A 17,321-nucleotide genomic window follows, 5' to 3' on the forward strand; every position below is an offset into this window, starting at 1 on the left:
CTATTGCGAATGCAGACATTGCAATATCGATGCTGAAACGATATATTGTGCAGGCCTAATTGCATGATGTCCTTTTCAGCTTTACATTTCAGCTCGCATTGTGTGTTTGTTCATTCAGTAGTACTTGTTCACTAAACATGTAGGGGTGTAGTGCATGACGACATGTAAGAAAGGGTCTTGACAAATTCTAAATATAAGATACATTTGAACAAGATTATACCAGGCTTAAAATAAGAAGAGCACTGCAGCTTAAAACATTTAATTAATGAAAAAAATACATGTTAAAAATACGTAAACAGGCCTCTGTTCAATAAATACACAAGCAGTTTTTTCTTCTCTGCCGTTCAACATACCCAGCTTGCTTTAAAAGTTAAATATCAAACATGTTTCATATTAGCAAAACTATTGGTGGATCAAGAGAAAAAAAGCTAATTTTGTACATGCTACATAAAATATTACATATAAAAATAATTAATACCTTTATTATGAAGTTCTGTACATCTTTATAGTTTGAAGGCATTACCTGTATTTTTCAATTTGAGATGTGATTTAAGTCAGTTGTTTTAATTTTGAATTGCACTCATAGTTATGTATGTACAGTATGTTGGAAATGGACCTGTATCAAGTTGATCACAATAAGGTTTAATTAGTTAATGTATTTACTAACATAAACTAATTATAAACAATACTTGTACAGCATTTATTAATCATCAACAGTTCTACAGTTTCAATTTCAACAGTTCAACATTTACTAATGGATTATTAACATCCAATTTCATGTATGTTAACATTACTTAATAACTAATAACGAGCAACTGTATTGTCTTTAACATAAATACTGTAACATCTGTGTTGTTCATTTTTGTTTATATTAGTAAATGCATTAACATTATCTAACACAACTTTGTTATAAAGTTTTACCAAACAGTTAAATACTGCAGGCAAGTAGAAATGAAAACTGGCAGCCACCAGTAGAGAGATTTACTTGCATTGTGATTGTGTTTGTCACAGTCCTGGGGGCTACTGCACAAAAATAGAACTAATAAAGCTAGGATAGCAGAAAAAGCACAGCTTGACCTAGTTTAATCAGTGCATCCTTTTTTTGGATCATTGCCCGTTTGCTGATTCAGTCTGAGAACATGCTGCTATGTCAAGCCTGGTGTAGAAAGGCAGAGTAATTGCACGTTCGCGGAATTACGCATAAAACCCTATGTGAGCCAATCAGGTAACTTGTCCACTGTTCTGGCAACTCCCACTGAACTGGAAAATACCATTACTTTTGTCCATAAACCTATGAGGAGGTGAAGTGTATTAACAAATTAACAGTTGTTTACTTGGCTTTAAATGTGACTAGGAGTGGACATTAATATTACCTTAGGAATTTTACATGAAGATTATGAAGAACATGGAGTGACTGTAAAACACATACATGTTTTGTAGCATTGACAGTGAAACTAATAGATCAATTACTAGAATTAATTTTAGCCTGGTAATAATCTTAGTGGCAAAGAATAAATCCCCATAGAAAGTCTCTATAGTATATTTCTAACAATTCCCATGGCTAGAAACCTATGTACACACTTAGTAACGTGGAGTGACTGGAAAACGCATACATTTTTAGTAGCATTGACAGCAAAACTAATAGATAAATTACTAGGGTTAATCGTAGCTGCAAAGATTAAATCTCCATAGAAAGTCTCCATAGTATATTTCTAACAATTCTAATGTCTAGAAATATCTGTAAATGGCCAAGAACACGGAGTGACTGTAAAACACATAATTGATAAAATACTAGGATTAATCTTAGCTGCAAAGAATAAATCTTCATAGAAGTCTCCATAGAATATTTCTAGCAATTCCAGTGGCTAAACATATATAACATATATAAAGTATTATATAACATATATAAACTATTTTTAGTAGCATTAACAGCAAAACTAATAGATAAATTACTTGGATTAATCCTAGTTAGTTAATCTTGGGTGCAAAGAATAAATGTTCATAGTAACTTAATTTAGCTTTAGTTAGCCTGCAGTTCATGCAACTCAGTTCAAACGGGGATAGCTTAAAATCCCAGCTTAATCTTGTTTTTGTGCAAAACCTCTCTAGTTAGACTCTTGCTGTGGGAAGAGATTTCCATTCAGGTCTTAGAACGAGGACCGTTTCAGTGCCAACATGTTCTACTAAGACTGAATGAGCAAATGTAAGCGAAATGATCAAAAAACCACTGATCTTTTGATTTGCAATTTCAGAAACACACATCTGGGTTCTTTATGTTTTGATGCACATAACTGTAGTTCATTTTTTAACTCTTCAAATATGACAGGTGAAATGATTAAAAATCCACTAACACTTTCGATTTGTCATTTCAGAAACACACATCTGGGTTTTTTGTTTTTGAAGCACATAACCGTAGTTCATTTTTTTACTTTTTAGATACGACAGGTGAAATGATTAAAAATCCACTGACACTTTCGATTTGTCATTTCAGAAACACACATCTGGGTTCTTCATGTTTTTGGAGCACATAACCGTAGTTCATTTTTTACTCTTTTAAATATGTCCGGGGGTGTGCAGTTAAGATAAAAATGTAAACATGGCTCTCAAATAACTGCTTTTAGATAAGAGACAGAGAAGTGCCTTTGTTTTTCTGACCTCTGTCTTCTCCTTTTCATGCTGCACGTGAGAACAGTGGTTTATCGTCAGCAGAAAAGCCTTATTCAGGCCAGAGGCATTCAGAAAAAAGCTTTAGTCAGAAAGAGTAAGTACTTCCTGTTTTCAGAATTTACTCCTCATTTTTACTGTGATTTTTGACTATGATGCAAAAAGGGTAGATCTTGGAGCTTTGTTGTATGTTGCACCTTGTCCCTCTTTGGCTTTTTGCTCCTGCCGTTCTGTTTCTCTTTCTCCCTCTTGGTGTAACTGTGTCTGTGCTCCATCTGTGTTCCCCCCCCTCGTGAGAAGTCAGCACTCGCAGAGGGAAGGAAGCCTGTCAGGGCGATTTTTATCCCAAATGCGGAGGGGCACTAGCCTCAATGAGTGAGTGTGCATGGAGTGATCACACTGCATCCATATAAAACAATGGGTGCAAAATCAGGTTGTTTCCCACCTACTGGACTCTTTATGTTCATACAGTGCTTGGTTTAAGTTTTAAAGAGTAGAGTTGCTTTCACGCAGTTCAGTTATATAGACTTAAAGAAATGAAATGCTGCTTGTTTAAACTACTTATTTAAAATAAGTTAAAACAGCACAATTTTTTTGTGGACAACTTAATTGTTTTCATTTCAATCCACTTAAATTTGTAAAAACGATTAATTTAACTTTATTGATTTGCAGTAGTGTAAAGTAACAAATGGCAAATTCTCAAATGACTGTAATTAAGCAGTTTTTTCTCAGGAATTGTAATTTACTAAGTAGTTTTAAAAATGTGGACTTTTACTTTCCTTTGAGTACGTTTTAGTGCGGTATCGGTACTATTACTCTTCTACTTTTCTTCAACCTGCAGTCCCTACTTTAATATTTCCTATCAATGGGAAATAGAATCTGTCCTGTGATTCCTGTGATTCATATCACTGATGATAAGATGAAGGATATTTACTGTGTGATGACTGAAATAACTAAATGCACTACAGAATGTTACGTTTACACACACATGCACAAATTACATGTAAATGCATCAACCTTTCCCAGCTTAATACTCACTACTCATTACTCTTTAAGTGCATTTAATAGGGCTACTTTATACTTATACTTTGAGTAATATTTACAACATATACTTTCACTCTAAATGCACTACATTTTTGGGCAAGTAATGGTACTTTTACTTGAGTATAAGATTCTGATGGTTTGTTAACCTTGGATTAAAATATTACGGTTTGATGGTATTGTGATTACTGCTCTAAAATATATTCTTTTTATTGTGTGGGTAAAAAACAAAACCTTTTTTTCCCATTCAACACAGTATATTTTATTTTGAGAAATTTTAAGCAGTAAACATGTCAGGCTAAATAATTCAAAAGAATCATTGACTTCTACTGTCTTCATTAGTTTTAAAAAAGTTTTAAAACCTTGACTTTTCCGGTATACCTTGAAAACGGTTATCGTCCCATCCCTAGATTCAACACGATTCATTCTGGTTGTCCCAACACAAATCGATTAACGTAACTAAACAAATTTGAGTGTATTCAACATTAAACAATTAAGTTGTCTGCAAAAATTTCAAGAATTGTTGTTTCTGCTCATTTTAAATAAGTGTTTTGAACAAGCAGCTATATAAGAGTGGCAACTGCTTTCGTTAACAAAGTTTCATAAGCTTGCAAGACTTACAGCAATGTTTTAAAGCCTGAAATATTAACTCATTAACCACTGTTATTAAAGGTGCCTTTTTTGACGTTTTACCATCATCAATTATATTACAAATGTATTTTATAAAAGGGGCTTATTTTTGTTGATACAGATAGTATTAACATCATAAAAAAATATTTTATTCTTAGTTTTACAAACTTTAATAAAATAAAGTAAATAAGTTGTCACAAAATCAGATTTATGTATTTAATAATAATTTAAAATTAACTAATATTAAGTTGTTTTATTTTTAATTCACAATATTAAGATTCTTTACAAGGTTTGAAAAAAATATCTGTAATATAAACTGTAATGAACAAGATTATTGTCCATGATTTGTAATATTTTTGGGGGAGGGAAAGTGTGTAATTTTGAATTATTCTTATATTATTTACCTACCCCAGTACTAGGGTGCCTGGTATGAAACATGGTCAAGTATTGAAATTTAAGAATCAAATCTGTAAAAAAAATAAAAACCTATAAGGTCAAAAGTTTGGGGTCAGTTTTTTTTTTTTTTTAATTTTTTATTATTATTATTTTTTTTAAAAATAAAATTACTCAAGGCGGCATTTATTAAAAGTGAAACAAATGTTAAATTGTTAAGTATTTATTACAATTTTAAAAAAGCTTTCTTATTGAATGGAGTTTTAAATTAAATTATTACTCCAGTGATTATTGCTTTTATTACTGTTACCGCTAATAATAATAATAGTAAAAATAATAATGATAATTAATATTAAAGTGATTTCTGAGGGATCATGTGACTGGAGTAATAAAGCTGAAAATTCATCTTTAAAATCACAGAAATAAATTATTAAATTTAACTATAAACCACTTTTGAACAGTTATTTTATAGTGCAAGAACATTCACAATTGTACAATTCGAACTGTATTTTTGATTAAATAAATGCAGCCTTGGGGTGCAGGATAAGCTTATTTTTAAACATGTAAAAATCTTACTGACCCCAAACTTTTCACCGGTATATATATTTGTATATTAGTTGTGAGTTTCAAACATCGCCTGTGTAAACATAACTATAACATCATTATTCAGTGCTGTCAAAAAAAAAACCCAGCAACTGACACCAAAAAGGGTAGTGCAGTAACTACTGTCATCATTTTGTTTTTTGTACCTTACTTTTATCCTCCTCCTTTTTTCTTCTCTGCATTTGCTCTGCATGTTGTCTGTGTATCTCTTTCTCTCCTGCTCTCTTTATGACCCTGACCTTGTTTTTCTGGCTGTCATGCGTATGTGTGGCTAAACATACTCTTGCTCTGTCTGGCCTCAGCCTGTCTGCTATAGGCAGTGATAAAGAGGGAGATGGAGAGGACATGCTCTCTGACTGTGAAAGCAGGCCCACTCCTGACTCTGAACGCAGGTGAGCTGGGCCATTTCCTGTCTGTCTCCTGCCATGACTTCCCTCTTCCTCCACTAATCATTGTACGTGCTGTCAGATCACGTTACAAAGTGCATCCAGCCATGCTGAAAGTCTCATCTCTTCTGTTTTCCAGGAGAGAAGGCTTGGGCGGCAGTTTGGGGAAAGCATTTACTTCAGGCACACAGCTAAAGAGCGCAGGAGGATCCATCTCAGCTGAGAGCAGCAAGAAAGATCATTCATCTGACAAGAATGGTAAAAAACCTCTTGTGACTAGGAATACAAACATTTAATTGAACTTTCACTAAATATGAAAAAAGTGCATTGCAGAGATACTTCAAAAGATCCAACATGCATTAAAAACTAGCTCTTGATAAAAAAAAAAGAAAATGTACAAATTAAAGGGAACCTATTCTACAACTTTTTTCTAGCTTCAAGAACATACTTTTGCGTCTCCAAAAATGTGTCTGTAAAGAACACAAAACACCCATCAGATTATTTTTTTATATCTTTAAACATATTGAGATTTTCTGCTCTATACATAATGTTTGCTGTTTTTGTGACCTGTGCCTTTAATGGTAGTTCTCCCCATTCACTGTTCCCACGTGCCTGTCAGAGTGTGCCTCAATCTCCGCCTTTGCTGTCTCAGATAAACAGCACAGTGACAGACATGAAGAAAGCAGATTTCACATAACGTTTGTGTGTGTAATACTACAGTAAGAACTTTACCAAGGATTATTTGTTGTGAAGTTAATTCAAGCCTTAATGCAAAGTTCACACACACACACACACACACACACACATGTACACACAGTGGACACACACACACAGCATGCACATTTAACTTTACACTGTTTTTGCAGAGCAAATGTGACAGGATACACATTACTATTCACTGCTGTATAGATATCCGTTACGTTAATATACAAAAGAAACCTGATTTAACATCCACTAACCGTGATTGAAGTGTCTTCTTTTATAATTGTACTGACATGCGGCTGTGGTGATAAAGACGGTAAAATTGCTGTAATTCATTACAAACATGCAATGTGTTAAAATGTTTTAATCTTGTAAAACTCATTATTGATCACCTTTGATGATGATAGATGATCAAAGCTGATGAGCTGAACTGATCTTTCATTTCCAGTTGCTTTGAGCACGTCCTGTCTTGTTGAAATAATTATATGCGTTACCACAGAGACATGTTAATACGCAACTGTCAATCAAGTTGATGGGCAGGGAAACCACACTCCTACGTCATGTTGCGGTGGGCCTCAAAACAAGAGGGATTTAGATCCTAAATAAAAGGGAGACTTGATGTCTATATACAGTTGAAGTCAGAATTATCAGCCCCCCTTTGATTTTTTTTTTCTTTTTTAAATATTTGTAAATATTTTAAATAGTTTAACAGAGCAAAGAAATTTTCATACTATGTCTGATAATATTTTTTCTTCAGGAGGATAAAATTCTTCAGGTAGAATAAAAGCAGTTTTTAAATTAAAAAAAATTCTAATTTTAAAGCTAAAGTTGTTAGCTATATTTAAGCAATTTGTTTCCGATAGTCTACAGAACAAACCATTGTGATAAAATAACTTGCCTAATTACCCTAACCTGCCTAGTTAAACTAATTAACCCAGTTAAGTCTTTAAATGTCACTTTAAGCTGTATTGAAGTGTCTTGAAAAATATCTAGTCAAATATTATTTACTGTCATCATGGCAAAGACGAAAGAAATCAGTCATTAGGAATGAGTTATTAAAACTATTATGTTTAGAAATGTGTTGAAAAAAATAAACAGGGGGGCTAATAATTCTGTAATTTCAACTGTATTTCCAATATGCCTGTGGACACTATACCTGCACACAGTTTTGTCCAAACAGCTTACAAAAGATGATTTTCATCATAGGTGCTCTTTAAAGGGACAGTTCAGCCATAAATCTGAAATTTACTCACGCTTCTCTTGTCACAAACCTGTTTGAGTTCTTTATTCTGTTAAACAGAAAAGAAGACACTTTGAAAAATGTTAATTGACTCCCGTAGTGATAATGGTTACTGGTTTCCAACAGCCTTTAAGTTACCTTGTTTTGTGTTCACTATGAAAAAAACAAGTCAAAATAAGAAATTTTTTAAGGTTGGGCAAACTATCGCTTTATTAAAACAAAACATGAGCAGCAACAGTGGTTAAAGATACTGAAAGAATTTGCACTGAAATTAGGTCAGTCTGAACTGTTTCCGTTACTGCGATTCCGCAGATAATGGTTTATGCACTATTGCTAAACTATTTGTGGGCAGAGCTGACATATTCAAGTACCCAATTCATGTGTAGTCATTACACCGAATTTAACCTACCTGAGGTTTAAAAAAAATCTAAATGCATCATCAAAGTTTAATCTCTGACCAAATTAACTCATAATATGCCCAAAGATTATCACCATACTGATTTTTTCTTTTTGATTAACCTCTTAGGAACGTCTCTTTCTATAGATAAGGGTGGCAAAGATTTTTCTACACCAAATGAAAAAACTGGATCTCCGTTGCTAGGTAAGAACTTCTTGACAATCTTTTTTTTATTTGTTTGTTTTTTCAATGACTTGAACCCTCAACCCTTTAAAATTTCACTCTTTTCATTTCCAAACAAATGCTTTGCAGATGATGATCTTGACTATGATGACGACTTCAACAGGTAAATACATTGTCCGACTAGTGTTTTGCAGTTATTTAGGTTAATCTGCGTCTCGATGAAGGTTTCTCATCTCTCCTTACTCTTCAGCCATCGTTCAGAAAACTCTAAAAGTGAAGTGAGCATTGACGAGGAGATCGAGGAAGTCTCAATAGAGGGGCCTGACATTAGTGATAAGGTATTGTTCTCTCCATCCACAAAAGAGTCACATTGTTTGTGTCGCCAATGACTAAGGGGAACTGTTCCATGAATAAGCTTGTAAAGAAATAATTGACCTTGTAATACTGATGTGGTTGTTTCTCATGTTGGTTAATTATGGTATTGGTTTTCGCAGTTCTTTATGAGAGTAAGTCAACAGAGTGGCCTCATGGATAGGATTGTATTGTTTAAAAGTTAAGAAGTGAGAAGGGGATGTTTTGTTAATGGCAAAGATAGTTGCCTAAAGAGGCCCAATGAGGCAACAAGAGGAAACCACTTGAAGAGTTTACAAATACAATTGAGAATCCATTCATTATTTACTCACTTAGGTGTTGTTTTAATGCCCTATACTTTTCTATCCTTTTCTGAACACAAAGGGGAATATTTAAAAAAATTACTGGATACAAACCTGATCTATGTTCTTATTATGATGTAAGAAGTACATTGGATGGTTTACAAAGTGTTCTAGTCTCCTAAGTATTCTACACTAACAGTTTTTTATCAACTTTTAAAACTATGTTTATGTGTTAGGCTATGTGTGAAAATGTGAAGGTCTTTTTACACTGTAGTCTGACATTTTTCAAACTAAAAGTAAATTGGATTTTTTTCTATTCAAATCAGAAACATTCGTCATGCACATTAAGTCTGATGCATTAATGAATCTGTAGCGAAATAATTGGTAAAGACAATACAAAATGAAATCTTCGATCAGTGAAGATGATTTTGTTGTCCTCCCCCTGCTTAACAAATAAAAAAGAAAGCAATATTGGGCCATTCATAGATTGCAGAGAGAGAAAGAAGAGTTTCACCTCCTTATCAACAGAACTGTGGGATTTGCCAGACCGATTCAAAAATTACTTCAGGATGTCTGTGGCTTTGGCTTTAACAGACAAAAGTTTCTGAGGCAGTATGTCAATACGATTGATACAGCGTGAGGTTGAAATTATTTTTTAATGTGTGAAAATTACGAACAAAAATTCCAGATTCAGTGTCTAAAAACCTGAGTATCACAGAATGGTCCCAAACTATCATTACATTTGCCGTATATGCCGCAACAAATCTGTGGCTATGCAAAACAAAACAAAGCAAAGCTAAATTAACTATATTTATTTTGCTAGCTCACATTGCTAACAACTAAGCCATACAAACTAATCTATTTTTTATTCATCTTTATTTCTGTAGAGCTTTTACAATGTAGATTGTCAAAGCAGCTTAACAGAAGTTCTAGTAAATTGAAACTGAGCCAGTCCAGTTTTCAGAGTTGAATTTAGTTCGGTTCAGTGTAGTTTAAATTTCACTGCTGAAAGTCCAAACACTGAAGAGCAAATACATCAATGTGCACTGAAACAAAAGTGTGCCTTTCTCTTTTGATGCCAGATTGACAACTTTAACCACAATATTCTTACCGTTAGTTTGCTATGAGGAAATGATGTGCAAAAAGAAAGCCTCGCCCCTTTCTTAATTTTTGTTTCAGTTGGAAGTACATAAACATTCTGTTACAAAAGTCTCAGCGAATTCTGATTTATGCAGACCATACCTAAACTGGTTGTGTCCGTACACAACTTAGAGCCTTAGTTCACTCTGACTCAGTCAGAAAAAGTACAAGTTGTGAGAAATCACGAGCAATAGAAACATGGCACACAAACTACAATTCATGTGCTTCTTTTTGATAAGGACTGTGACAACAGTTTTTAGTATAGGAATAGTTTTTTGGTCCCATACTAAAACCATTATGTTGACATATTTTTTCTTAACCAAGCTACTTCTTCTCTGTGTTTGGTTTAAAGCATGCAAAATCCTAGATATAAACTAACACATTTCTTGACTTGACTTTCTTTCAAAACGCTTAATACACACTCATGGATTTTCCCTTATGTGCAGTATTCTTATTTGTGTAGTGCAGTTTGTTTGATGTTACAAAGTGAAACTGCATGTAGATACCATATAGTGCGTGTTGTGCTATACACCGCTGCTTATTACCTTGCCAACAATGAGTACAAACTGTTAAAATTAATAATGAGTAAAAAATTATGATATTTCAGAAGTTTGTTTCAGTAAGATGCGCTAATAAACACTATGATAAATATTCTGTCTAGCAATAACCTAAATAGAGCTATTGTGAAAGGACTGAGATGTGAGAATAAAATGAGTAATTCTGTGCGCGGTTCATTTTGTCATTTTCGGGAAATCTGTTGACTGAGAATACAAAGCCAATATAATATGGCCTAATTCATTTGTATGGCTCCTCATTCACAAATTCACATTCATACTTGTGATTGCTGAAGGGTTATTTTTTTGTAAGCAATGCTTTGCCAATGACTTTGTAATTTCAGACGAGTTTGTACAATTACTGCACTGTACAAAATATATATAGGTTAAGACAACATATGTTTTATGTCAATTATAACTTATTAAATCTTATTCAAGTTAATCATTTTTCTAACTTTTAAGTTATAGAAGAAATTTATTTTATGTAAAAAACGTTAATTTAATTTGACTTAAATTTTTAAGCCGACTATGGACTTTATATTTTACAGTATGGATGTTTTTTTTTTCTTTTTTCTTTTGATTTCTTTCTTTTCTCTTCCTTTTTTTAACATTTTAAAAAAATGTATTTTGCATATACCACGTGGGTGTTAGTTATTGCACTCACCCACACAACCCTGTCTGAGTTAAATTTGTGTAGTTTTTGTCAAAAGTTATTTTAATTATCTTTCAGCTGTCTTTCTAACTGCCATCTGACAAAAAAAATCCATAAACATTTTCTTAGTGAAATTGTTTTTGTTTATTTAAATAAATACAAAAATCAGTGTTTCATGCTTTATGTATTTGACCAAAAAAATGTATATGTAACTAAAAGATGTTTGTGAGTCATGAATGGCCATGCTTTGGGTGTTTCATGAACACAACATGCTGGTTGCTATTTACTCTCATTGTATGGACAAGTTATAACAGAACTGTATTATTTCTCCTTTGGTATGCGATAAGAGAGAGCGTATGTGGCATTAGAATATCACCAGTTGAGTGCATATGAATGAATTACAGTTTTTGCATGAAACATATCTTTCAGTATTGACATTTGTTAATCTTCTGTTGTTGTTGTTGTTGTTGTTGTTGTTGAAAGAGTATCATATGAAGTCAAACTAGGGCCATATATACTTGCAAAATAAAAGAAAGTTTTGCAAACAAAAAATTAAGTGTTGAGCAACAATAAATAAATAAATGCAAACCTCCTAAAATAACAATTAAGAATAGGTTTTGAGAAATAAAAACCCTGTTCAGTCAATTGCAATGCTCATTTTGATTGGCTTTTTAGTCAACCGTGAGTTTGCAATGTGTTTTTCACTTTGCACTTCTGACAAGGGGGTGGAGTCAATGGAACCCGGGCGTGTACGGCAGCCCTGGACCTGCCTCCATTTAAGTGGCGTTATCACCTGAAGACAGTATCACTGAGGTGGTCATACAGCCCAGTAGGTCTGGGCCTGCTGTAAACACTCAAGTTCCCTTGTAATGTTTGGTTTTGTAAAAGCAATGCTATAAAAGCGTTTTGCAAATATATATAGTTTTTTATTTTTTGTAATATTTTAGGTTATTTGCACTGCTTGATTTTTATTTGCATTTCTTTTTTTGGTTAAAATTTCATTTTTATTTCTCAGAAATGTATTTTCCCTTTGCAGTTCTTTATTTCTGTTAGCAAAATTTATTTCTCAAATTAGTTTTTGCTTTGCGATTTTATGGGGTTTGCATTTATTTATTTATTTTTTTTATCAAAACTTCATTTTTTGTTTGCAAATCTTTCTTTTATTTTGTATGAATGGCCCTTGCCCACCCCTGCCCTAGACTGACTCCATAGGTATCTCTGGTTGTTGGCTATAAAAGACCACTCATACCCTGTGGTTAGACCCTTACTCTGATTCTCATTGCTCTTGGTTTCTCTCTGTATGTTTCTTCTAGCTTGATGAAACCACTCAAGATGTGAGCGTCTCGCAGACTAGTTTGGGTGCGGACTACATGGAAGACGTTGCTTGACATCTGAACTGTCAGTTCCTCGTTTTGTACCTTATGTATTTATGGATTTAGTTGACATAATAAATAATTAAGTATTGTCTCACTGTTGACTTCCTTTTTTTGTGTGTGTTGCTATTTAAAAAAAAATCAGAAGGATGTAAAAAAGAAGAAGAATCTAAAAACGGCTATAAAAATGTTTAATGTGAGTAAATTTGCAGTAGAAATAAGAAAATTATTCAGCAAGACTTTTTGAGCCATGCATAAACCACTTGATGCAAAGGTCTGCTTGGTAGATTGCTCTGTCACCCAACATCAACTTTTCACATACAACCATAGTCTAGATTAGTTGATAATGTCAGACAGCTTTGATGGTCTGCCACATACACCTATATGTTCCTGTATGGCGCTCTGTCTGCAGGAGTGAAGCGCCTCCTTCCTGCTAACAGATAAAATAATTGTCATTCTTATTACGCAGCAGTGCTCTGCCCAGGTTGTCTTTCCTCATTAGAAACCAGACGGAAAGAGAAGTCTGAAGCCTCACGCTACATTCCAGAAGACTTGTTTGTGTGAATAGCGGTAAGTGACTTCTTTTTTTTGTTTGTTTCTTTTTCCACTTCAGTCGCATGAATTGTTTAGTTTAGCTCAGTTTTTATTTGCTGTGTATGATTATGATGGTATTTTTTTACTATAAAAAGTTGCAATTACTTGTTAACTAACTCTAATTGGACTATTAGTTGGTGTTGGTGGCCTGCCAGTATTAGTAAAATGAACGATAGTTATTGTCTGTTCTACAAAACGTTAAGTGTTATAATGTCTACTGTATGATGTAGTTGCAAATTTGTCTATGAAAAGAATGCTTGAAAAGACCATCAAAATTAATGATCATTGTATGTTAGTACTTAAACTTTTGGAAAGTTTCTATATTTAGTGAGGCTTTTGCAACGTAAGGATGATCTTTGTTCTCAAAGTGTATGTTGCTTTAAATCGTACATTATTTTTAGGCATTTGTTTTTGTGGCAGTTTGTGAATGTGCATGATTCTGTATGCTAGAAGATGCTAAAGATAAAAACTATGTAAAAAAAAGTCTGCCAAAATTTTCATACTACAGTTCCTCTTGTGAGTTCTTCATTGTGTGCATGAACTAAAAGTGTTTATGGATACAAACACTTATTTGTTTGATAAATGATCAGGGTTTCAGCACATTTGCTGGTGGGGTAATGTTTAATAATTTCTGATTAGGAAGTAAAATATGTCAGTATGTTCTCTGAAATGTTAATTTACATAATAAAGCAATATATATATTTTTTTATATAATGTTCTTAAGTTTAAAATCAGTTTACATAAACAGCTAATCGAAAAAAATGCTTCTCCCAAATACTTGAAGATGAAAATGTGTTGATTGTAAAATAGTTTTTGTTAATATTATGTTCATAGCTTTTGTATTGTTTACAAGCGCAAACATCTAAACATTACTAAATCAAGATATGTTTACTTGAAGCAAAATTGCATGACATAAAGAGTCTCGTTTTCTAATAAATTAATCTAAATGAGAACAAACATCCATCATTAACTCAGATAAATATAATTTATATTTTAGATTATATTTATATTTTTTTATACCTCACTGAGTTTTCACTTTGAACTTAATTGTTTTATGTTCAATCAACTTAAATTTGTTAAAACAATTACGATAACTTAATTTTGGTCAAGCAATTGTGTGGAACCCAGAATGTTTTGCGAGGATTGTGGTAAGGTGAACACTTTTTAAGGCCCACATAAACCTTGCTCAGACTTTTTTTTATGATTGCTGAGTCTTGTTATATCAAATATTATCAATTATATGCAATAAATCTGCAGTGTACGTGACCTGATTTTCAGCAGATTTCCTCTTTCTGCTAAGGTAATATAGCAAACTACAAAGCAATGTTTGAACTGAATGCGTTTTTCTGGTGTGGATTGAATTACTGAATTTAAGATGTATCATGTCCTTTATTTCACATTCATTGATTCTTAAAATTTGGTCACATTGGCTGGCATGTGAAGAAGTACTACTGTTCTGGATTTAAATCTGGATTTAGGTGTAAAAGAGCAAGTGGTCCCACTTTATATTAAGTCGCCTTAATTACTATGTACTTAAATTTAAAATAGTCATTTATAATACAATATACCTATGTACATACATGTTTTTTTAATTGTACTTAGGTTTTTTATTACATCTAATTAATATAATTACATTTTAGTTATGTTTATAATTACACTTTTGACCCATCACTTACACCTTAACCTACCCATACAATTCCAAACTTGTGTCCGATGTCAATAGACCATTTTGAACGATGTAAACAAAAACAATTATCCCAACGTATTTCCTGTTTTACATTTTTAATTTACATAGCTACTGAAAATCTAAAAAGAGCCACATAGTTATAAATAATGTCATGACAGCTGTTTTAATATTAAGTTATGATTGAATTGCCTCTTATTACAGTTATGAAATAGTTTGACAACAAGCAGGAAATGTTCATGGGCCAATGACAACATTTAAATGGTCTGTAGCATCTCAACTGTACTTTTTTTGATGTAAGTGCCTAGTAGTTAAAGCCACTTAATAAAACGTTGGATTGAACAACTCTTAAACCAAGCAGTGTTTCTGTTTTTCAGTGCAGCAAATTCGCATAACCAACCTAAACGCTTAAATGAAGGTGGTGAAAGTTTTGGTTCACTTGTAAAACTTTAACAGCAAGTGGAGAAATAAAAATTAGGAACAAAAGTATTTGTCATTGTTTTTTTTATTCCATAAAATTTACTGTAGAAAAATTGTACTTTATTCAAACCAATGTTATTCCCCCAAGTTAATACAATATTCCACTGGCAATGTAACTTTTCACAAATGACACATTTGTACCTGAAGGGTCCTTATTGATAACTTAAAGCAGGGGTCACCAATCCTGTTCCTAGAGATCTACCTTCCTGCAGGTTTCAGTTGCAACCCTGACCAAACACACCTGTCTGTAATTATCAAGAGCTTCTTCATGTCCTAATTAATTGGTTCAGGTGTGTTTAATCAGGGATGGAGCTGAATTCTGCAGAAAGGTAACTCTCCAGGAACAGGGTTGGTGACCCCTTTAACTTAAAGGAACATACTAGTAAAGTACAAACATGAAAAGTACAACCCTAGTGACAACTTTTGTACCTTTATTTCTGGAAGTGTTGAATAAACTTTGCTCTGCTTTAGATTTCAGTTAGTCCTCTTCATCTTGACTTGAACTCTGCCTTTCAAGTAATAATCTTACTGATGTTCCTGTTCTTTCTTTATAGAGAAAATGATTAATGATTCCTCTGAAAACTACAACTACGGTGATTATTATGAAGGAGCTGTGGAGCCGTGTTCTGTGGAGAGCAGGCAGAAGCTTGAGAACTTCCTCCGCTTGTTTATTCATCCAATCATTTGTGTGGCTGGTTTCATCGGCAACAGTCTTGTGATTGTAACGTACGCCCTCTACAAGCGAACCAAGTCCATGACTGACGTGTATCTGCTGAATGTGGCCATCGCTGACATCCTGTTTGTGGTGGCTCTGCCTTTAATCATCTACAGCGAGCAGCACAGTTGGGCCATGGGGAACATGTCCTGCAAGCTTCTGCGTGGCATCTATAGCGTCAATCTGTACAGCGGGATGTTACTTCTGGCTTGCATCAGTGGAGATCGATACCTTGCCATTGTGCAAGCCCGTCGCTCGTTCCGGCTGCGTTCAAGCACTCTTCTTTACAGCCATTTAGTTTGTGCAGCCGTCTGGTTGCTGGCCTTGCTTCTGTCCCTTCCCACCTTCATCTTTTATGAGCGTTACGAAAATGGTCTGACTGAATCTACCTTCCTATTCAACAATAATACCATCATGGAAGAAATTCAGTATGTCTGCTCTTTCAAGTTTGAGTCGAATGAAACAGCGCGTATGATGAAAACCATCGTGCCCAGCTCTCAGGTGGCAGTGGGTTTCTTTTTGCCTTTGCTCATAATGGGATTCTGTTACTCCAGCGTCATTGTCACCCTTCTTCGGGCCAAGAACTTTCAGAGGCACAAAGCAGTGCGTGTAGTGCTCACCGTGGTCCTTGTGTTTGTGGTCTGCCATATGCCTTATAACCTTGTGCTGTTGTACCATACCATCAATTTATTTGAACAGCAGGAATGCAGCCATGAGGAGGCCGTCGCGTTGACCATGACCATCACAGAAAGTTTGGCATACCTGCACTCTTGCCTCAATCCTCTGCTGTATGCCTTCATCGGGGTCAATTTCAGAAACCACTTCCGGAAGATCCTACGGGACATTTGGTGTTTGGGGAAGAACTATATGTCGGCAAGGCGGTCATCACGTGTTACCACTGAAATGTACCTTTCGACGCGGCGCTCTATGGATTATTCCAACAATGAAAATGGCACGTCGTTTACCATGTGATTGGATGCCTTTTAATTGACTGAATAACAACGGCTCAGTCATTATTTACTCACCTTCATGCTGGGTCAAATTAGGTCAATTGTTTTGATTGAAATAATATGAGAGGAATTCCCCAGTACTGGGTTGTGGCTAAAAGGGTATCCGCTGCGTAAAACATATCCCAGAGTAGATGGCGGTTCATTCAACTGTGGTGACCCTTAATAAATCAGGGACTAAGCCGAAGGAAAATGAATGAATGAGTATGAAAGTAAGTAAATGATGGCTT

The 17,321-nt window shown here is 34.1% G+C and overlaps 2 protein-coding genes across 21 annotated transcripts in view; both read left to right on the top strand.

Annotated features, from left to right (window-relative positions):
- The window catches only part of cep43 (centrosomal protein 43), a 31,174-nt gene extending 18,465 nt beyond the window's left edge, over positions 1 to 12,709 (top strand). For 2 of the 20 annotated variants that reach the window (XM_021468390.2, XM_021468392.2), the window contains 8 exons: positions 2,693 to 2,761; positions 2,965 to 3,039; positions 5,634 to 5,723; positions 5,857 to 5,975; positions 8,186 to 8,260; positions 8,369 to 8,402; positions 8,490 to 8,577; positions 12,552 to 12,709. In XM_021468390.2, the coding sequence (XP_021324065.1) occupies positions 2,693 to 2,761; positions 2,965 to 3,039; positions 5,634 to 5,723; positions 5,857 to 5,975; positions 8,186 to 8,260; positions 8,369 to 8,402; positions 8,490 to 8,577; positions 12,552 to 12,626 (625 nt within the window). In that variant the 3' untranslated portion in view covers positions 12,627 to 12,709. 20 annotated transcript variants of the gene reach the window in all.
- Positions 12,710 to 13,083: 374 nt separating this feature from the next.
- On the top strand, positions 13,084 to 17,056 carry ccr6a (chemokine (C-C motif) receptor 6a). The gene is made up of 2 exons (NM_001099991.1): positions 13,084 to 13,181; positions 15,924 to 17,056. Exon 2 carries the CDS (start codon positions 15,929 to 15,931, stop codon positions 17,054 to 17,056), a length of 1,128 nt encoding a protein of 375 aa, NP_001093461.1. The 5' UTR covers positions 13,084 to 13,181; positions 15,924 to 15,928.
- Positions 17,057 to 17,321: the final 265 nt, after the last annotated feature.

Source organism: Danio rerio, chromosome 20, assembly GCF_049306965.1.
Source record: "Danio rerio strain Tuebingen ecotype United States chromosome 20, GRCz12tu, whole genome shotgun sequence".
Classification (NCBI taxonomy): Eukaryota; Metazoa; Chordata; class Actinopteri; order Cypriniformes; family Danionidae; genus Danio; species Danio rerio.